Source organism: Dromiciops gliroides, chromosome 2, assembly GCF_019393635.1.
Source record: "Dromiciops gliroides isolate mDroGli1 chromosome 2, mDroGli1.pri, whole genome shotgun sequence".
Taxonomy (NCBI): domain Eukaryota; kingdom Metazoa; phylum Chordata; class Mammalia; order Microbiotheria; family Microbiotheriidae; genus Dromiciops; species Dromiciops gliroides.
The window spans coordinates 516631461-516654742 of record NC_057862.1 but is presented as its reverse complement, the minus strand read 5'-3'; the positions used below and the strand labels follow the sequence as shown (position 1 = coordinate 516654742).

The window sequence follows — 23282 nt, the reverse complement described above, 5'->3', positions numbered from 1 at the left end:
AAAGTTTAAAAAGCATTATATGAACAGTCTGGGACAAATCTATAGACATCATTTATCTGCCATGCAAATGCAATGTGCTGGCAACTCAGTATACTCTGACACCCTCATCTGAGAACCATATTCAGATGTGATATGTGGTAGTTGTTGTTTGTTCTTAGGGATATCAGAAGGTAATGTCATGACTTGCAGCGAATTGGATTTAAGTGAGGGAGAACTCTGTAAAGTCATCTGTTTCACTCTCTCCTCTAGAGCCATCTGGGTTTAATGGCAAGATATTCATCAGGATGACAGAGATGGCCCTGGATGCAGTGGTAAACCTTGGCCTTTTTAAGCTAAGATTTTCCCCAGATCAAATTAATAAATAATTAAATAAACAAACAAACAAATAAAGGAAAGAAGAAAGGAAGAAAGAAGAAAGGAAAGAAAGAAATTTGTCGTGGTAGTATTTGCCAATAAGAAAGGCTAGAGACTTTGGACAAGATGCTGAGTGAGTTCTTTGACTCCACCTCAGAAAGGCAAAAAAAAGAAAAAAAAAGGCCAAAATGAAGTTATAAAAATAACAAAAAGAAGGGAAAGGAAACAACTTCCCACAAGATAATTCCTACAGAATAAAAAACAAAACAAAATAGAAGGCAGGCTTACAGGCTCACTGCTCTCACCTGTCCTGCAGTACTGTTCCATATATCTCGAGTGAAAGGGAGCATTTGATAGAATTTAGAATAAGACCCCAGAAATAAATGAAAAACCGCAAGAGTCTAAAATGTTTCAGAAGAGAAATAAAATGATTAATACTATATAAGGATAAAAATTGTAAAGGAAATAATAGCAAAAAAGAAATCAAAAGGACAAATAAGACAGCCAAAAATTCAGAGCAAATAAAGAATTATTCCATAAAGTAGTGTCTCTGAAAAGGAGCAGATTTGTAACACAAAAATGTAGAAGTCGAGGACAAATTGGCAGGACAAAATCAGAGAATCACATAACTTGATGGAATCCCAGAAGTCATCTCTTTCACCCTATAGTGAATGGAACCCCACAATAACAAACCCAACAAATAGTCACCCAGACTCTGCTTGAAAACCACCAGGGAAAGCAGATTCCTCTTGGAAACTTCCTTTGTGAAGCAACCCACATCACTTTAGAGTAACTCTAATGATGAAGAAGTTATCCCTGATATCCAGACTAATTTTGACACTTTGCAATTTCAAACAAGACTCTTGACTCAGCTCTCTGGGGCAACGCAGTACAATTTTTAGTAATTCTTCCTTATAATAGAACTTCAGATTATTGAAGACAGCTCTCATGATCTCTCATGAGTCCTCTATTCTCCAGGTTAATCACTATTAATTCCATCAACTGATTCTCATACACTATAGCCTCAAAGTTCTTCATCATCCTGGTAGCTCTCTCGAAACATTCATTCATTCACTCACTCACTCACTAACTCACTCACTCACCATTTATTAAGTGCTTATAATGGGCCAGACACTACTAATTTCTGGGGATACAAAAGGAGGCAAAAGACAGTCTCTGTCCTCAAGAAGCTGACTATCCAGTTTATCAGTATTTGTCTTAAACTGTGGTACCCAGAACTGAATACAATATTCCAGATGAGGTCAGACCAAGGGAGAGAATATAAGTAGGTATTATCACCTCCTTATTACTATAAGATATTCATCTACTAAGGAAGTTCAAGATCATACTAACACTTTTGGCTTCTACATCTCAACTGTTGACTCTACTGAACCTGCAATCCATTAAATCCCCTAGATCTTTTTCAGTCAAATTGCTAACAATGCCATCTCCATATTGTGATTGTAAAATTGATTTTTTGTATACAACCAGTTTATATCTATTGAATTTAATCTTACTAGATGCAGCCCTGGTCTGTCAAGATCTTTTTTTGGATCTTGACTCTATCATCTATCTACTATGTTAGTTTTCACTGTCAGTTTTGTGACATCTACATAACTGATAAGCATGGCACCTAAGTTTTTATCCAGTAGCTCAACAATCCTATCTATCAATTCTTTTGGAATCTAGAGATGGGGGGTGGTAGGATGGAGCCAAGATGGCAGATAAACCAGGAAGTTGTCTGAGCTCTCCCAAATTCCCCTCAGAAACAACATTAAATCAAGCTTCTAAATGGATTCTGGAGCTACAAACCTACAAAAAGATAGAGTGAAACAATCTTCCAGCTTAAGATAACTTAGAAAGGCTTCAGGAAAGGTTTGTCTCACTTGGGTAAAAGGGGAACACAGCACAGTACAAGAGGGTATATGGCCAAGCCAGTGAGAAGCTCTTAGCCACAGCACAGATCAGCAGCTGGGGCCCCTCAGTTCTAGCTCAGCAGGCTAGTGGCACAGCAGGCCAGTTGTGAGGCCTCCAGCCCCAACATAGAAAGCAGTCTGCCAACTAGCTATCCAATACACAACAGGTACAACTAGGCTGGGCTATCCTAGTGTAGTGAAAAAGCCTCCAGCTGCTGAGGCCTCAGAGCAGAAAGTCAGTGATCAGGCCATTGGCCCCCCCAGCCAAAGAAACTTGGGTCAGTGCCCCTTGTGCTTCAGAAGCAGAACTCAAACTTTAAAGGCACAAAATAGGCTAAAATATGAGCAAAAAACCAGAAAAGAACCCTCAAAATAGAAAGCTACTATGGCAACAGGGAAGACCAAAACACAAACTCAGAAGAGGACAATACTGTCAAAATGCCGGCATGTGAAGCCTCAAAGGGGAAGATAAATTTATTTCAAGACCAAAAAGCCTTCTTGGATGAGCTCACACAGGATTTTATAAATCAAATAAGAGAGGTAGAAAAAAAATGGGAAAAGAAATGAGTTATGTGCAAAAGAGTCAATAGCTTGGAAAAAGGACAAAAATTGAGGGAAATAATTCTTTAAAAAATATAATTGCCTCATATAATGGAAAAAGAGGTACAAAACCTTAATGAAGAAAATAATTCTTTAAAAATCAGAATTGGGCATATGAAAGTCAATGATTCTATGAAACATTAGGAATTAGTCAAACAGAATCAAAAGATTGTAAAAATAGAAGAAAATGTAAAATACTTCAGACCTAGAAAATAGATTCAGGAGGGTCAGTTTAAGAATTATTGAACTATCTGAAAGCCATGATAAAAAAAGATCCTGGACAGCACATTTAAGGAAATTAAAAGGAGAATGTCCTCAGTATCCTAGAACCCAAAGGTAAAATAGTCTTTGAAAGAATCCACCAATCATCTCCTAGAAGAGATCCCAAAATGAAAACTTTAAGGAATATTGTAGCCAAATTCCAGAATTATCAGGTAGAAGAGAAATACAACAAGCACCCAGAAAGAAACAATTTAAATATCAAGGAGCCAGAGCCAAGATTACACAGGACCTGGCAGCTTCAACATTTAAGGATCAGAGGGCTTAGAATATGATATTCCAGAAGGCAAAGGAACCTGGATTACAGCCAAGAATCATTTACCTGGAAAAATTGAGTGTGATCTTTCAGGGGAAAAGATGGACATTCAATGAAAAAGAAGATTTTAAAATTTCCCTGATGAAAAGACCAGAATTGAACAGAAAATTCAATTTTTAAATACAAGACTCAGGATAAGCATAAAAAGGTAAAACAGGAAAAATGTTATTCAATAAGGTTAAAATGTTTATATCTCTACATGGGAAGATGATACTTGCAACTCTTGATAACTGTATTTCTATTAGAGCAGATAGAAGGAGTACACATAGAAGAGGGTGTGGATATAAGTTGATTTTGATATGATGATGTAAAAAAAAACCCTTAAGGGGTGAAAAAATCATACTGGGAAAAGGAAAAAGGGGAGGCAGAATGGGGGTAAATTATATTACCTGAAGAGGTGCAAAAGCCCTATTACATTACAGGGGAAGAAGGAAGGAGGTGAGCATCGTTTGAACCTTACTCTCATCCGATTTGGCTCAAGAGAGAATATACAAACTCAGTTGAGTATAGAAATTTATCTTACCCTATAAGGAAGTAGGAGGGGAAAGAGGAAAGAAAGAGGGGAGCTGATAGAAGGGAGGGCAGATTGAGGGATGTGGTGGTCTAAAGCAAAACACTGGTGAGGAGGGACAGGGTAAAAGGAGAGAGAAAAGTATAAACCAGGTGGAATTTATACTAGGAATGCAGGGCTGGTTCAATATTAGGAAAACTATCAACACAAGTGACCACATGAATAACAAAACTAACCAAAATCATATGATTATCTCAATAGATGCAGAAAAAGCTATTAAAAACATTAGAGAACATAGGAATAAACAGAGCTTTCCTTAAAATGATAAACAGTATCCATCTTAAGCCATCAGCAAGCATTATCTCTAATGGGGATAAGCTAGAAGTGTTCCCAATAAGATGGGGGTAAAGCAAGGATGCGCATCATTATTATTCAATATTGTACTAGAAACAGTAGCTTTAGCAATAAGAGAAGAAAAAGAATTAGAACAGGCAAGGAGGAAACAAAACTATCACTGCTTGAAACAATTAACGACATTATAAAATAATATAGGATATAAAATAAACCCATACAAATCATCAGCATTTCTATATATGACCAACAAAGCCCAGCAGCAAGAGATAAAAAGAGAAATTCCATTTAAGAAAACTGTAGACAACATAAGATAGTTAGGAGTCTACCTGCCAAGCAAATGTAGGAACTATCTGAACATACAATTACAAAACACTTTTCACACAGATAAAATCAGATCTAAACAATTGGAAAAATAACAATTGCTCATGGGTAGGCTGAGCTAATATAATAAAGATGACAATTCTGTCTAAATTAATTTACATATTCAGTGCTATACCAAACTACCAAAAATTATTTTATAGAGATAGAAAAAAATAACAAAATGCATCTGAAGAACAAAAGGTCAAGAATATCAAGGAAATTAATGGGGAAAAATACAAAGGAAGGTGGCCTAGTTGTACCAGATCTAAAACTGTATTATAAAGTAGCAACCATAAAAACTATTTGGTACTGGCTAAGAAATAGAGTGGTAGATCAGTGGAATAGGTTGGGCACACAAAACACAGTAGTAAATGACTATTCCAATCTACTGCTTGATAAACCCAAAGACTCCAGCTTCTGGCATAAGAACTCACTATATGACAAAGACTGCTGGGAAAACTGGAAAATAGTATGGCAGAAACTAGGCATGGACAAACATCTTATACTGTATACCAAAATAAGACCAAAATGGGTACATGATTTAGACATAAAGGGTGATACCACAGGCAAATTAGAAAAGGAAGGAATAGTTTACTTGTCAGATCTATGGAGAGGGGAAGAATGTATAATCAAAGATGAGAGAGAGAACATTATGAAATGCAAACTGGATCATTTTGATTACATCAAATTTAAAAAGGTTTGCACAAACAAAATCAATGCAACCAAGATTAAAAGGAAAGAAGAAAGCTGGGAAAAATTTTTTACAGCCATTGTTTCTGATAAAGGTCTCATTTCTCAAACATATAGAGAACTGAATCAAATATATAAGAATACAAGTAATTCCCCAATTGAGAAATGTCAAAGGATATGAACAGGAAGTTTTCAGATAAAGAAATTAAAGCTATCTATAGTCATATGAAAAAAATGTTCTCAATCACTAATGATTAGAGAAATGTAAATTAAAACTACTCTGATGTACCACCTCTTACTATCCTTATTATCATCACCCCACTCTCTCATTTTAGCACTTTCATTTCCTGAGCAAAAGTCATGGAAAGTAAGATTTGCATGGCTAAATTCATCTTCTTTCTCTTCTCCATCATTATCCTTCTGTTTCTTACAAAAAGTCTTATCCCTTCTGCAATTTTCCCTTTTCTCCTAATATTGCTAAAACAACTCTTTTTTGTTGTCCTTGGCTTCCCTTGACAGCTCTAGCTTGAACACTCCTTACACTATTTTTATAGTCTCTTCTATTCATATATGCAGTGTTGCTGAGAGGATTCAATAAGATGATCTTTGTAAAAGTGTTTAGCACAATGCCTAGCACATAGTAGGCACTATATAAATGGTCTTTCTCTTCCTTTCTTTTCTTAAAAAGACTAAATTGAAGGAGTAGGCATAAAGTAGATTAAACTATGCTATAACTAAGGGTTAGGGAGGATTAAGGAAGATAAAGGATGAATGAGAATAAGTACCTGAAGAGAAAGACTCAAGAAGGAAAAGTAAAAGGTAATTGGTAAGACAAAGCAAGGTAAGCAAGGAAAGGTAAGTGGAACATATGGCTACCAAAAGAAAAGACTGAAAGAACATATGAGAACTCTATATAGAAGGGTATTGTGAGGTTCAAATGAGATGATAGATATAAATCACTTTGCAAATTTTAAAGTACTATATAAATGTCATTGTTATAATAATAATAATAATAAATTATATTGTTGTTGATGATGACAGTTATTGTTAGCATCTAGTCACCAAGCCCCCAGTTTGGTGATGACTTCACTCTCTGAGCCTTCTTGTTGTTTGTCCTTCATTCTCTAAAAGGACCATGATATCGGGAGATGATATCATGACTTGCATTGAATTGGATTTAAGTGAGGGAGGGCTGTACAAAGCCAGAGCCATCTGGGTCCAGTGGCAAGATATATCAGGAAGACTGGAGATGGCCTTGAATGTTTAAGGCAATTGGAGTTAAGTGATTTGCCTAAGGTCACACAGCTAGTAAGTGTCTGAGGTGAAATTTGAACTTAGGTATTCTTGATTTCAGGGCTAGTGCTCTATCCAGTGGGCTACCTAGCTGCCCCTCTGAGCCTTCTACTGCATTGTAGAGCAATTTCAGAGGTGAGCTGGTAAATGTATGGATTATTAACACTTAAGTCTAGGCAATTAACAAAACAATAAATCAAGCCAAATTTGTAGCAATCGCTTATTTATAAGGTGTAAATGCTCATAATGAAAATTTAATAATCAGTTCTTAAAAGTCAGTTAAAGCAGGTTCTGTCACACTCTTGTCTATATACTAAAGACGACAGAAAAACAAATTGAAATAAAAATCCGTAATATCATGCTTCAGGAAACCAGGTAAGAAAATTGCCCAAAGGCATTGGAAACAGAGCAAAATCAGGTGAAAAAAATCCAAAGAAATCTGAGAGAAATATACAAGTTTAACTCACCAAGAAATGCTGTAGTCATGCTTTAGGATCTAATAACAAATACTTTAAGTATTCAGAATGAATTTACATATCAAAAGATGAAAGGATGGTTAAACATTAGGAAAACAATTAGAGCAAGTAGTCATGTAAAAAAAGAATAGCGGGCAGCTAGGTGGCACAATAGATAGAGCACTGGCACTGAAGTCAGGAGGACCTGAGTTCAAATCCAGCCTCAGACACTTAACACTTACTAGCTGTGTGATCCTGGGCAAGTCACTTAACCCCAACTGCCTCGCTAAAAAAAAAAAAAAAAAAAAAAGAATAGCAACAAAAATACATAATTTTATCAACAGATGCAGAGAAAACCCAGGCAAAAGAAAAATCTTCATTTTTTGAATCCTAAAAAAGCATAGACATATAATCAAAAGCATATGTCCAGGGACAGCTAGGTGGCACAGTGGATAGAGCACCGGCACTGAAGTCAGGAGGACCTGAGTTCAAATCCAGCCTCAGACACTTAACACTTACTAGCTGTGTGACCCTAGGCAAGTCACTTAACCCCAACTGCCTCACCAAAACAAACAAAAAGCATATGTCCAAAACTAAGAGCTACCATTATTTGTGATGGAAAATCATTAGAAGTTTTACTAGTAAGTTAAGGGGGTAAAGCAAGGAAATCCTCTATTATTTGACAGACTATTAGAAACAACAGATGTGACAATAATATAAAGAAACCAAAGGAACAACTATGGATCAACAGGAGTCAAAATAGACCTTTTATTTGTAGACAGAAGATTAATGACCCTAAGAAAGATCCCATACAAATCAAAATATTTGTAGCAGATTTGTGTGTGTGTGTGTGTGTGTGTGTGTGTGTGTGTGTGGTAGTAGGGAATTAGAAATAAAGTAGGTATTGATCAATTGGGAATGGTTTAATAAATTGTCCTACATGGGATTTTACCTTTTCTTTCTCTGTTAGTTTGCAAAGGGAGGGAACTATGGGTGTGGAACATTGGATATAATATAAAACTTTCTTTCATCTGTTGGATAGTTTTTTCCTCATTTAAAAAGTCTTTATTATAAAGGATAGTTTTCTGAGAGAAAAAGGTACGGAAGACAATGGAAACTGTACGTGACATAAAAACAAAGATACAAATAAAATTTATGTTAAAATATTTATTATTGGTTAAGAAACAAAAAAGTAGACAATTGGAAGAGGCTTGATCCGTAAGACCAAGAAGAAAATGAACATGATACCTCATTGTTTAGAAAGGCTAAGAATATAGACTACATATTTGATAAGAATTATAAAAACTGGATAGCATTTTGGCAACAAGAAGGTTTAGATCAGCATATTATATATATATATATATAAACACAATACGTATATATATAAAATATATAATAACACACTCTCTCTCTCTACATATATATATAAAACACAATAAACCCCAAATGGATAAACAATCTAAATATAAAAGGTAGCATCATAAAAACATCAGAGGAGAATGGGAAGAAGTACCTTTAAGGAGTATGGTTAGAGAATTCATAAGGAGACAAAGAATAAAAGCAACTACAAAATATAAAATATACAATTTTGATTATATAAAATTTAAAAAGGTTTGTACAAACAAAATCCAGCAGATAGAAACATATGAGAAACTATTGAGAAGTTTGCTGACTGAACAAAAAGTCTTCACTTCTGCATTTATCATAAAAATTGAACATCCAAGATAAATAGAAAGTTGCTCTCTCTCTCTCTCTCTCTCTCTCTCTCTCTCTCTCTCTCTCATATATATATATATATGACTAGGAGCTATTCACAAAAAGATAAATGGCTAAATGACAGGTTGTTTTCAAAAGAAGAAATATAAATTATTGAGCATAAGAAAAAATGTCCATATCACTTTAAAAAAAAAAGGAGAAATAGCAATTAATACAAGTGTGAAGTATCACATTAAACCCATCAAAGTGCAAAGATCCTAATGGACAGAAATAATCAGTTTTGGAAGGATTTTAGGAAGACAGACATACTAATATCTTTGTTATGGGGCCAGGGCACCCCAGAAGTTCTCTGGGGCACATCAAAGAACCTTCTCCTTGAGAAACTAATCCAAAGAACAGACACACCTAAAGAGATAAGTGGAACCAGATCTCCACCCTTCATTCTAGTCTCCCTCAACTCTGGGGAGATAAGTTTAAGTGTGGATGTTTCCTTTGCGTCCTGAGGAGATGGCTTCAGAGATCTGCAGCCACCCCTCACCCAATTCCTCCAGCCACCACCAGTGGGGGATGGTCCTCCCTCACTAAAAGAACTTTCCACAGTCAGATGGTCACCCCCATCAGTCCTCTATAAAAGTACCTGCCAGTCTCCTGCTTGAGGAGATTGGTATCTCAGAGCCACTCTCTGTGCCATGCCTTTCTTCCTATGAGAAGTCCAAAGACTTTCATGGTTTCCCTTCCTTTCCTTTCCCTTGCACTGAAATAAACGACTATCTTATTCTAACCGCTTTTGTGTGCAAGAGGGTGTAGTTCTTTAAAGAGGAATTCCTAAATACCCCTACCCCTACCCCAAACCCCATACCCCATTTTCCCCATGTCACCTTGTTGGTATTAAGTTATGACTTTAATTCATACTGAAAAATAATTTGAAATCATTCAAAAAAAGTTTCTAAGATGTTCATACACTCACAACTAGCTATCCCATTAGGAGGCATATACCTGAAAGAGATTAATGACAGAAAGAAGTCCTTTATTATGCCGGGATTTATTTTATTATTATTATTTTTTGCAGGGCAATGGGGGTTAAGTGACTTGCCCAGGGTCACACAGTTAGCAAGTATCAAGTATCTGAGGCGGGATTTGAACTCAGGAACTCCTGAATCCAGGGCTGGTGCTTTATCCGCTGCACCACCTAGCTGCCCCCAATGCCGGGATATTTTAAGTAGCACTTCTAATAATAGTAAAAAGATAGAAAGAAAGTAGGTGCCCATTGATATGGAGTGGCTGAATAGGTACAGTATATGAATGTAATGGAATATTATTATACTAGAAGGAAGAATGAACATGGAGAATTCTAAATAATATGGTGAGACTTATGAATCTTAATCAGGGCAAGGAAAGCAGAATCAGAACAATACTCATACAATGCTATAAGTGGAACCTAGAGTTCTGGAATAGACCTTTTTGTTACCTCTTTCTATTCTCTCTATCACCTCTATATAGACAACACTAAGAACTATAAATTTAGCCCTAATTGCTCTGAGGACTTTTCATATTACCAGAAACTTTTTGGACACATAGCATTAGAAGGTGTTGATAAGCACCTCAATCCAAACATGTACAAAATGACTTTTTATCTCAAACATCCCCTTTTAACTTTTCCCATTTTCTATCTTCCCTATTTGTGTTGAGGCCACTGCCATCCTTCTAGTTACCCATGTTCACAATCTCAGAGGCATCCCTGACTTTTCCCTCTTCCTCATACACAATCAGTTTCCAAATCTTGCTCATTCTACCTCCACAATATAACTTCCATGTATCCACTTCTATTCACTCACATGACAGCTTTTTTTGGGGAGGTGGGGGCAGGGCAATGAGGGTTAAGTGACTTGCCCAGGGTCACACAGCTAGTGTCAAGTGTCTGAGGCTGCATTTGAACTCAGGTCCTCCTGAATCCAGGGCCGATGCTTTATCTACTGCGCCACCTAGCTGCCCCCCACTCACATGACATCTTAATTCTAGCTCTTTCACTTTGAAATAGCTTTCTTAATTGGTCTTACTGACTCTCCTCTCTAATCCATTCTCCCCACATCTGTCAAAGTGGTATTTCTAAAGAACAGATCTGACCATGTCATGCTCCTACTCAAGAAACTATAGGATAAGATGCAAATTCCTCTATTTGGCATTTAAAGACATCACAATCTGTCAACAGTCTACCTATTTAGTCTTATTGCTCATTATTCTTCTCCATGCACTTTATGTTAAAGCCAAACCATCTTATTGATGTTTCCTTCATACCATAGTTTTTATCTTCTCTCTCCATTCCTTTTCACAGACTATTCTCTAGCCTAGGAATGTCCTCTGTTAACAGAATTCCTAGCTTCCCCCAAAGTTCTGTTCAAATTTCCTTTTCCTTCAATAAGCCTCTCCTGGTCCCTGGTGCCCTTTAAGTTGCTAGTGATTTCCCTTAGAAATTACTTTGCATATATTTTGTATTCAGTTTTCTATGTACATGTTATATACCTCCAACAGAATGTATGTTTCTTGAAGAAAGGCACTGGGTTTTGTTTTGTTTTGTTTGGGTGGCGGGAGGTTGTTTTTGGTTTCTCTATCCCTAGTGCCTAGCATGATACTTGGTATATAGAGAGTGTTTATAATTACATGCTTACGTTGTACCGACTAGAATTGAACTGACAATAATGCGAATCAATACAATACTAAAAGTGAACCTAATTAAAATAGAATGTAATGACCAGTGCAGACAATTGAGGAATGGTGTCTGAATATACTTCCTTCCTCTCTGCAGACTATGCATAGTAGACTATGGGTATAGAACATTACATATTTGAAGTCTTGGTCACTATATTGGATCGTTTTGTGTATTTTTTTTGGCAAGGGGAAGAAAGAGTTGGGGGAAGGAAGTTACTGGGAAATGATTATGGTGTAACAAATGCAATATATCAACACAACTATTTTTTTTTTAAAAAAGTAAAACTACAGAAAAAGTATTGCAAAAATATTAATCTAGTGTAAGAGAAAGTAAGGGTAGAAAGGCATATAAGAAAAGTTTAAAGACATTTTCAGGGAATTGACAATTTTAGTGGCAAATAATTTGAAACAATTTAAAAATAAAACCATGCATCCATCTGTGTAGACGTTAAGTTCCTGGGGTTTCCTACCTTCCTATCAGTATCCTTTCTCATAAAGGTGCCATATAATTGCTGGCTTCATTTGGTACCAAGACCTTCCAAATTTCTCAAATTGATTACATCTCCTTTTGACAATAGGGGTTATTCCAGGAGCCAAGATGGCGGAGAGGAAGCAGCAAGCTGCCTGAGCTCTCCTTCTGTTCCCTCAAAAAGAACATTAAATCAAGCCTCTGGACGGATTCTGAAACTACAGAACCTGCAAAGGGACAGAGAGACACAGTCCTCCAACCAGAGATCATTTAGAAGACTTCAGGAAAAGGTCGGTCTGACTCGGGCAAAAGGGAGGCCCAGTGCAGGGCAGCAACCCAGCGCTGAGGGGGGCAGGGCAAGTCAGCAGGAGCTGCGGGCCACAGCCGAACAACTGAGGCCCCTGGAACCTGGTTCAAAAATCTGGTGGCCAAGAAGGACAGTGGAAAAACCTACCTGCACTGGCCGGGAGGGCCACGAATGGGTCAGGCGGGAACGGACGCCAGGAGAGGGCGCCTGGCTGGCCAAGTGCACCCAGACAGGAAGTGCAGGGCGGGGGATCTCCACACAGCATAAAGGCCTCATAGTAAAAAACCAGTCACACAGCCCCCATACCCCTGCACAAGAAGCCCAAAACAGGGACCCTGGTGCCCCCAGAGCAGACCTCAACTTAAAAAATAAATAAATAAGCTGCAATAATGAGTAAGAAGCAAAAAAGAGCCCTCTCCATTGAGAGCTTCTGTATCAATAGGGAAGAAGCCAATGCAAACTCAGATGAGGACAATACCCTCAAATTGCCTACATGTGAAGCCTCACGAGGGAAGGTGAATTGGTCTCAAGAACAAAAAGCCTTCCTGGAAGAGCTTAAAAAGGATATTAAAAATCAATTGAGGGCAGCTAGATGGCGCAGTGGATAGAGCATTGGCCCTGGAGTCAGGAGAACCTGAGTTCGAATCTGGCCTCAGACAGTTAACACTTACTGGCTGTGTGACCCTAAGCAAGTCACTTAACCCCAATTGCCTCACACCAAAAAAAAAAAAAAAAAATTCACTTGGGGCAGCTAGGTGGCGCAGTGGATAAAGCATCGGCCTTGGATTCAGGAGTACCTGAGTTCAAATCCAGCCTCAGACACTTGACACTTACTAGCTGTGTGACCCTGGGCAAATCACTTAACCCCCATTGCCCCGCAAAAAAAAAAAAAATCAATTGAGAGAGGTAGAAGGAAAAATGGGGAGAGAAATGAAAGCAAAACAAGAAAACTATGAAAAAAGAATCAGCAGCTTGGAAAAGGAAGCACAAAGACTGACTGCAGAAAACAATTCCTTAAAAAATTCATCTGGCTAAATGGAAAAAAAAGTGCATAATTTCACTGAAGAAAACAATGCCTTAAAAAATTCATCGGGCCAAATGGAAAAAAAGGTGCATAATATCATTGAAGAAAACACTGCCTTAAAAAATTCACTTGGCCAAATGGAAAAAAAGGTGCATAATCTTACTGAAGAAAACAATGCCTTAAAAATTAAAATTGGACACTTGTAAGAGAAGGAATCCATGAGACACCAGGAATCAGTCAAACAGAATCAAAAGAATGAAAAAATAGAAGAAAATGTGAAATACCTCATTGGAAAGACAACTGATCTGGAAAACAGATTGAGGAGAGACAATTTGAGAATCATTTGACTGCCTGAAAGCCATGACCAGAAAAAGAATCTAGACACCATATTCCAGGAAATTATTAAGGAGAACTGCCCTGATATCATAGAATCAGAGGATAAAATCATCATTGAAAGAATCCACCGATCACCTCCTGAAAGAGACCCCAAAAGGAAAACTCCAAGGAATATTGTAGACAATAGGGGTTATTCCAAATCTTTTCATCTCTCTTCTACTTTCCCATGGCACTCCCTTCTCTCTACCTTCTCAGCTGAGGACCTCAACTAATTTTTCATGGGAAAAGATAAGGCAAAAGAAGACCCTCTTTTTTCCTCCTCCTCACGTCACATCACTTATACTTTCTCTCCCATTAACTCTTCCTTCACCTCTCTCATGAAGAGGTTGCCCATTTCTTTGCCAAGGCAAACACTTCTACAAGCAGACTTGCTTCCATCTATTCCTATTTTCTCCAATAGAGTGTTTCCCCCATTATGTCCATTCTGTCTTTAATTTTCAATTTCTTCTTGTCTAGTGGTTCTTTTCTGCTGTCTACAAACATCTCCATGATAGGAAAACAAAAGATAATGATGATAATAGTTTTATATGCACACACACATATATACATATACATGTGTGCACATATAAAAGGATCTTTTCTCTGTGACCAAAAAAGGTCAATAGATGTGATCAGTGTAACTAGGTAAAATTGTATTTGAGACTCATTCATTCAGTTGTTTTTGGGTCCAAAGGTGGTACAGAGACAGAAGGCAAAGAAGTAGGAAGCACAATTTGAGGGGAGGAGCTAGAACTTTGCAGAAGATCATTTCACTGTTTCTCCCAGAATCTTGCAGGTTGCTCATACCTTGAAGATCTAGTGGAATACTAACTAAGATGGTCACTTTGGGGAAGAAAAAGGGAAACGTTCTCCAAGGAAAAAAGCACCCTGCCTCATGTTGGTGCCTGAGACAAAACCACATTTACCCTGTGCTCATTCTGGTTTTGCTTGTTCTGGAAAATTATAGTCTTCTAACCAGCAGTTTGAGTTTTCAATCATTGTGGTGCTAAGAGTTTGAAAGAATGCCTTGAAAACCACTAGACACAGAAGATAACCTTTCATAGTCCCTTAAGTCATGGCTTCCAATTTTACAGCCATTTCTTAAATTGTTGCTGAACTACTTACTGGCTGCTCAAGTCTCAGTGTGATTGAAGAAGATAATTCAAAAAAGAGAAGGCCAGGCAGCCTGGCATGGGGGAAAGAACACCAGACTGCCAGTTAGCGAATGTGGAGGTTAGTCTTGTTCTCATCCTTCTCCTTTGGGACATGATCTCTAAAGTTAGCTTTAGCTCTAAAGCTTATGAAGCTGTGAGTTCTGAAGGACTGGCTTGGGCTTGACAGATCTGTTTATTTAGGAGACAAATAATAGTTTGAGCATTAGGCTGAAGTTACCAATCTGGAGACACAATTTCTGATGTGTGGAAGGACTTTATGTCATTGTGATCTCTCTTACCCCCTACAATATAGGAAGGTTTGAAAAAAAAACTTAAAAAAAAAGTTACATAAAGAATCATGCTGAGTTGAGCTTTTTTTTTTGGGGGGGGCAAAACCTTATTTCAAGATTACATTATGTTCCCACTAAAGTGCATGATGTAAGTGTGTTTTATCCCTTGAATATGGCACAGATAATGAAGAAGGAGCCTTACAGTAGAAATGTCTTATAAGACAGGACAAGCCAATCATCAGTGATAATACAAAAATAATTATGAGAGGGTAAAGAAAGGTGATTGTGTTAGACAAAATGACAGACCCAGGCAGTTATCCTATCTAATTTCTCCTTCCTCCTTTTACCACTAGAACATTATATACAGGGAAAAGAACAAATGCCTTATGGGAGACCAAGGATTCAAGCCTGGATCTGTCCCTCTGGGGGACCTTTGGCTAATCTTTTCCTTTCCCTTCCCTGGGCCTCAGTTTTCTTGTTTGTTAAATGAGGTGGGTAGACATGATTATTTCTAAGGTTCCTTCATCTTCTAAAATCCCATTATTTAATTCTTTTTGCCTCATTTTTCTGAGAGGTAAAATTAAATAAGCAGATATTAAACTTAAGAGGTAGCTTGGTACACTGGAAAGAGCCAAGTGGCATTTAGAGTCACAGGACCTAGCTTCAAATGTGACCTTGGACAAATCACTTAAATCACTCCTTACCTCAGTTTCCTTATCTGTGAAATGAGGGGGTCGGAGCAAATGATTCTTAGGGCTCCTTCTAGTTCCTGATTTATAATCCTATCTCACAGAGTTGTTGTGGGGAAACAAATATAAAGTAATATGAAGTATCAATTTATAAACATATAAAGTATTTTACAATGTAAAATACTTCTCAAATATAAAATGCAATGCCAATATCAAGTAACAATAAGAACTATTCCTCTGAATGTCTGAAATTTGTTTTACTTTCTCTTGCTTATTTTCATGCAGCTTCCTCTTAGGCCCTGTCCAATACTTCCCTGGGTTCCCAAAGCTAAGCCAGCAAAGGTCAAGCTAAGGCATGACTTAGGTTTATTGATTAGGAGAGGCAAGTCTCCTTAAAGGCCAGCAAGTCTAATTTCTTCATTTTATAGATGAGGAAGCTGAGGTCCAGAGAGGTTAAGTGACGGCCTAGGTTCTTTATCTCCAGAGCCAATATTGTTCCCACTTTCTCACACTGCCTCTTGAGGTCCTACCTGACTGGAAGAACTTCGAGTTATGAACTGAGTGCTTGCTATCTGAGGAATAGTCTAGCTAAAGCAGGCTCATCACCAGGCTGGCTGCAGGATGATGATTTTTTTTTTTTTGGCCATAGTGATTTTCCCAAGACTATCTATCTACCAAGTTCTAGAGGGCTTGGGATGTGTGTAGGTGGAAGGAGAACCCACACTGATGAAATTACAGGTCTCAAGTGTTAACAAGTGCTTTCTCTTTCTCTCTCTCTCTCTCTCTCTCTCTCTCTCTCTCTCTCTCTCTCTCTCTCTCTCTCTCTTTTTGGTGAGGCAATTGGGGTTAAGTGATTTGCCCAGGGTCACACAGCTAGTAAGTGTCAAGTGTCTGAGGCCGGATTTGAACTCAGGTCCTCCTGACTCCAGGGCTGGTGCTCCATCCACTGCACCACCCAGCTGCCCCAGTGCTTTCTCTTTTAACTGTCTCCATTTCCCCCTTCTGTTTCAGTGATTCATCAGGAATCTTATCCCAAGTATAAGTGCTATTTCAGGGAAACACAGACTCTTGGGAACAAATAGAGAAAACAATCAAGATTGTACAATCTACCTTCATTATAACCCCCCCCCAAACTAAATACACAGTAATTTCCTATAAAATAAATAGATAAAAAAATGAGTCATCCTTGAAATATGTGCCCTTAAATTTGCTGTAATATAATTTGTTGGTCCCCTAAGATCTACTTTTAGTGGCAAAGAATAAGTTTCAAAGCCAGAAACACAAATTTCAAGTAGAAAGAATACTGGATTTGGAGTCAGGGAATCTCAGTTCTTCTACTTACTACCTGTGTGATTTAAGGCAAGTAATTTAACCCCTATGGGCTTCATTTTTCTTACTTGAAAAATTAGGGGAATTAGATTATATTATCTCTTATGATCCCCTTCAGCTCAAAAAGTCCTATGATCCTAAACCAGACTATTAGTGCTCCACTGGGAGCTTGGGTTCTGGCTCTCCCAAACTGAGGGCTCATAGACAGAAGATTAACTTATTATAATGGAGGAATTATGTTAAAAATAAATACTAAAATATTTATTTCATTATTTTAGAGATATGTTGTGACAAGTGATGAAATAATGGGATTTAGCAGATACTCAAAGACCCACCTGTAGATTAATCTATACTGATTGAATCAAGTGAGAGTGATTGACTGCTAATTAAGCCTACTTCAAGTTAATTGGATTGTAATCACACCTGGCTATCCCTTAAGAAGATATTGTTCTCAGAAACTAGACTGTGAACTCAACTTGAGAACACCTTCAAAGACAATGGATTTGGATGACGCCAACCAATCACCTTGAAGCAGTGTGTAAGGACCGCCTCTGTTCCAGATCTATAAAAAAGCTTCCACAAACAGCTTGAGGAGGAATGCTGATTAAAACAGGCTGGGGAAGGAGTTCCTGATTAAAGCAGGCTTGTGGAGGAGGACTTCAGGAAGAACCCAACCAAGCTGGAACTCTAGGCTAGGTAGGACTTCTTTTTCATAACCTTCTGAACTCTTTGTAAATATCTGTATGTTCTAATAAATGTTTAATGCCCAAAGACTGGTACTGAAGCCTTTTAATTTTTGGCGACCACAATTAAGATTTTAAACATCACAGACATAAACAGGGAGGGGTTAAGAAACTACACGAAAAGGGGCAGCTAGATGGCGTAGTGGATAAAGCACCGGCCCTGGATTCAGGAGTATCTGAGTTCAAATCCGGCCTCAGACACTTGACACTTACTAGCTGTGTGACCTTGGGCAAGTCACTTAACCCCCATTGCCCCACAAAATTAAAAAAAAAAAAACAACAAAAGAAACTACACGAAAAAATTATGCCAGAGGGAGTGGTTAGGACAGGATTCTAATATCATAAGCTTTATAATGTCTATAAATAGGACTTTGAGTACAAGTGATAATATGAATATGAAAAAATCCCAAAACAATAGTATCTTATAGAAGAAATTAGAAATACCTCAATAAACTCAAAGGCTTATGATAGCCACCATATCTCCAGACCATAGGGCAAGGTGGCCAGAACATCTTCTAGTATTTAGAGCTAGACAATTTTTAGTCTATGATCTGTTTTTGTTCTTATTTCATTGTAAAAATATTGATTTTTCTTTTGATATATGCTTAAGAAAGCTTTAGCTTGTTCTTATGGTGGCTTTAAAAGATCTGGTATCTAAGGGTTTTTTAATTTAAATAGATAAAATGAAGGTAAAATTTACTGGGCTTGGTTTTGCTTTATAGCTGCTGTTAAGAATGCATATGTTGGCAGCTAGGTGGCGCAGTAGATAAAGCACTGGCCCTGGATTCAGGAGTACCTGAGTTCAAATCCGGCCTCAGACACTTGACACTTACTAGCTGTGTGACCCTGGGCAAGTCACTTAACCCTCATTGCCCAGCAAAAAAAAAAAAAAAAGATAGCTCAAGTTTTGGGGGCAGCTAGGTGGCACACGGATAGAGCACCGGCCCTGGATTCAGGAGTACCTGAGTTCAAATCCGGCCTCAGACACTTAACACTTACTAGCTGTGTGACCCTGGGCAACTCACTTAACCCCAATTGCCTCACAAAAAAAAAAAAAAAAAAGAATGCATATGTTAGGGGCAGTTAGGTGGCACAGTGGATAAAGCACTGGCCCTGGATTCAAAAGGACCTGAGTTCAAATCTGGCCTCAGACACTTGACACTTACTAGCTGTGTGACCCTGGGCAAGTCACTTAACCCTATTTGCCCCACCAAAAAAAAAAAAAAGATACATGTGTTACCTATATCAAGAGAAATATGTCACTATTTTTACTGATATAATATGATTATGCATCAACACTATACATTTTTATTATACCTTATATTTTTAAAAGTCTTTTTATTATTTTTTTCTTTGCATCACACCATAACAACATAACATAACAGGCATCATATCTCATGTACTGAGAAGGAAGCAGGAATAAAGAGGTTATATGATTTGACTAAGGTTATATAATTAGTGCCAGAACTTGGCATAGAACCCATGTCTCATGAATTTCAGTCATGTGTTATTTTCACTATCAGGTTTCCTCTGGAAATACTTATTTATGCACAGAAAGAGTTGAATTAGAACTATCTATAAAAATCTTTCCCTGTAATATCCCAGAAACAGCAGCATCTGAACTAAAGGTTACAAAACATAAATGTTCTGAAATCTAAAGAGCTGGGGGAGTCCATGACATGGTGGGCTCAACGAGGCTGATATTTTGTGACTCAGCAGTCATAATCTTATGTGGGTGAAGATGTCAGAGGTCTGGGAGCCAAATATTTCAGCATGCACAATAGCTGGAATGTCTCCAAGGGCGCAGATGGTAAACCAAAAGACAAATCAGAAACAGAATGAGAATTCTATGATCGTGTGTAAAGAAAAACTCACTCTGCAGGTACACATTATGAAAGACAATAAAAATTCAGCCTGGATATAAGAAGCAAGGACATGACCAAGGGGGACTGGGAACACTGGAATAGAAAGTCATGACAGGAACTATATAAAAGCAGCTGAATTGTTCATGGCTTTAAATAAAACTACACAAGAAACAGGAAAGGAGCATTAGGATTATCCAACCTGGAAATAATAACAGTTCAGGTCCAGATTTTGGCCCTTAGTACAGTGAAAAATTTCCAAACTTTCAAGAGATTAGCTGTTGATGTGGGTTGTTATCAATTGTGTGCAAAGTTCCGTTAGCTGAATAATATATTTTTATAGTGTAATTCTACATTGCTAGAAGTCTTTGCCATTTTGTTATAGTTCTATTAAAAATAAGAAACAAAGAAATGAGCTCTTCCTTCCAAACACAGGAGAATTTTCACCATAGTGTAGGAAAAAGAGAACTGAATACATAGTTAGAGGACATGGGTTCAAATCTTGTTCTGCCACTTCCTATCTGTGTGGCCTTGGAAAAGTCAATTTCCCAATTGTAGGCATCAGTTTTCTTATCTGTAAAATGAGGAGGTTGGAATAGGATCTGCAAGATCCTTCACTGTGCTAAATCCTATGATTCTAGGCATGCTGTGCTATTTTGGTTAAACACTTCCTATTCTAGTAGATTCAAGCTTATTAAGTAAACTGTGGAGCTTCCTTTGTTCAGAAAGGCATCAAAGAGACCTTTTGGTTCTTGGCTTAGTAGTGCTAGAAAGTGTTCAGTTGTGTCTGACTCTTCATGACCCCATTTGGGGTTTTCTTGGCAGAGATACTGGAGTGCTTGCCATTTCCTTTGCCAGCTCATTTTATAGATGAGGAACTGAGGGAAACAGGGTGACTTGCCCAGGGTCATACAACTATTAAGTGTCTGAGGTCAGATTTGAACTTATGAAGATGAGTCTTCCTGACTCCAGACCCAGTACTCTATCCACTGTACTATCTAGCTTCCCTAGTGTTAGAAAGTAGCATTTAATAATTAATGTCTAAAATGAGTATTATAAAAATTATTTATTCTATATGGTAGTCTTTCATAATCACTTTGCCAAATAACTTTAGCCATATATAAGAGGAGCAGCTCAAAGTTTTATTTTAACTACGGAGCTTTTTTCCCTGACTGCATCTGCCAGAAACAATCCATTCTTTTCTCCCTCTTGTAAATGATGATTGTACCTTTCATGCACTTATAAATTCTACTTTGCCATCAGGCCTACTAGCCTTTTTATTCTCCCATGTAACACACCATCTCCTAACTCTCCCTACAAGCCTGTCTCCTTAGCTCTCTGCCTCACTGGGTCCCTCTCTTCAACATGCAACTCCAGCATGAAGCCTTTCAGAATCCCCACAACTATCTTATATTTAACTACTTTGTATATGCTTGCATTTATTCATTTTATATTTATGCTGTATATATTTCTATTTGAATGTCTTTCCTGATAGAATGTAAGGTCCCTACAAGAAAGTATTGTTTTGTTCTTTGTACTTGTACCCCCAGTTCCCAGTGTGGAGCCTGGCATGAGTAGGTACTTAAGAAATACTTGTTGAAGGATGGATTAATACTTATTTTTGTATCTCCCCTAGAGCCCAGAACATTGTATTACTTGATAGTAGGTATTTATGTTTACTGATAGAACTCTATTTCAAACAATGTCTTCTAAATAGGAATCATATTTTTTTTTTCTGAAGAGATAATCAGCTTCCTACCTAGGATCCATTTTTCTGATAAGTACTTGATGTCTGGCCGTTTCTTTCCTCTGTAGGGACCAATGTAGATACTGGCTGCGAAGGGGCTCCTGGACACTTGGCCTCCACACAGCTGCACAAGTTCCTTCAACTTGGCACAAGGGGGCTCACAGGCTGCAGCTAGGAACATCACTGGTTGACTGGCAAAAAGGTTTCCTTGGTACTGTCCTATTGACAAATGACGCTCCTGGCGGCATATCTGTTGTAATAAAAAGAAAAGAGAAAAGAATTATGATGGTTCTCACCAGTCAGTCTAATTCCAAATATATTAGCTGTGAAGCTCATCTTCTTATTTGGGAAAAGAATGATTTGAATACAAACTTTCACATTCTCAAGTAAGTTTTGACTTTTGTAGGGTCTGGAAAAGATTTGATCTTAACATCTAACTGATATTTGGTATTTTGCAAGGGGGCAGCTAGGGGGCGCAGTGGATAGTGCCAGGCCTGGAGTTAGAAAGACTCATTTTCCTGAGTGAGTTACAGTCAGGCCTCAGACACTTACTAGCTGTGTGACCCTGGGCAAGTCACTTACTCCTGTTTGCTTCAATTCATCATCTCTAAAATGAGCTTGAGAAGGAAATGACAAAACCACTCCAGTGTCTTTGCCAGGAAAACACTAAATGGGGTCATGAAGAGTTAGATAAGACCGAAAAAAGGACTGAACAACAAAATTTTCCAAGGCAGCCTACAATAAAAAAAAATCCCTATTACACAAATACATTAGCATGCATCATTTAAGCTGCTTACTTATTTCCCCAACTTTAAAAATTGACAATGAATACCAATCTTAGAGTGGGAAACAACTGTTACTTATAACACATAAAGCCTATCAAAGAAATTTAGATGATTTGTTTGTGTGAAACAGAATCCTAGCTCAGAACAGGTCACTAGTGACTCATGTGCAGCATCATTCATTAGCTTTTTCTCCTCCTATAAGACTATTTCTGGGGATGCACAGTAACTTAGACACTAAAAGATATAACTATTTCACAAAATGTTTGTCACTTAGTGTGGGGCTCACAGAAGGAGTGAGTTTGTATGTACACCCATTCTAGCTCAATTTTGTGGGTGCCCATGGTAAAGTAATCTCCCAGAAACACATTCAGGAACTTTATACATTAGCTTCCAACCATGACCCACCTTAACCCTGTCATTCTATAACCTTTTCTGAGCATAGTTATTAACATGCAAGAAAGGCAAAGGGGCTAGAGCACTAGACCCAGGAAGACCTAGATTCAAGTTTTACTCTGCACATTCTGAATATTTGACTCTGGACAAATGATTTAACCTCTGAATGCCTCAGACAATCCTCTAAGACTATCTGTGGCAAAGAAAGTACCAAACTGCAGTGGTGCAAGAATGTTTTTCACCAGGACCTTCTTACATCAAAGAAATCATAGATCCTATGATTAGCATATTCATTTACCTTTGGTATGGAAGGACTATCCTGCTTAAAGAGGTCCTAAAAGTTAGTATTTGCAAAGTCAGCACATTTATGACTCAAGCCTCTCATTCCTTTTGCAGCTAGTTTCTACTAGTTGGCAACTAGTTTCTATTTAATCAGTTATTAACATCCAACTATATGATCTTTAAAATTAAGCTTCTGTGGAAACAGGCAGTTCTCAGACTTATCTCTTTTGTAAATCTAAGTCAACCTTAAGGGTGGGTGGCAAGTCCCTTACTCCATCTCATT

The 23282-nt window shown here is 37.8% G+C and overlaps 1 protein-coding gene across 1 annotated transcript in view; it reads right to left on the bottom strand.

The window, feature by feature from the left end:
* MCPH1 (microcephalin 1) overlaps window positions 1–23282 on the bottom strand; it is a 325091-nt gene that overhangs the window by 11661 nt on the left and 290148 nt on the right. The window contains exon 13 of the mRNA XM_043988990.1: window positions 21552–21789. Within this exon, the coding sequence (XP_043844925.1) occupies window positions 21552–21789 (238 nt within the window). The remainder of the gene's footprint in view (window positions 1–21551; window positions 21790–23282) is intronic.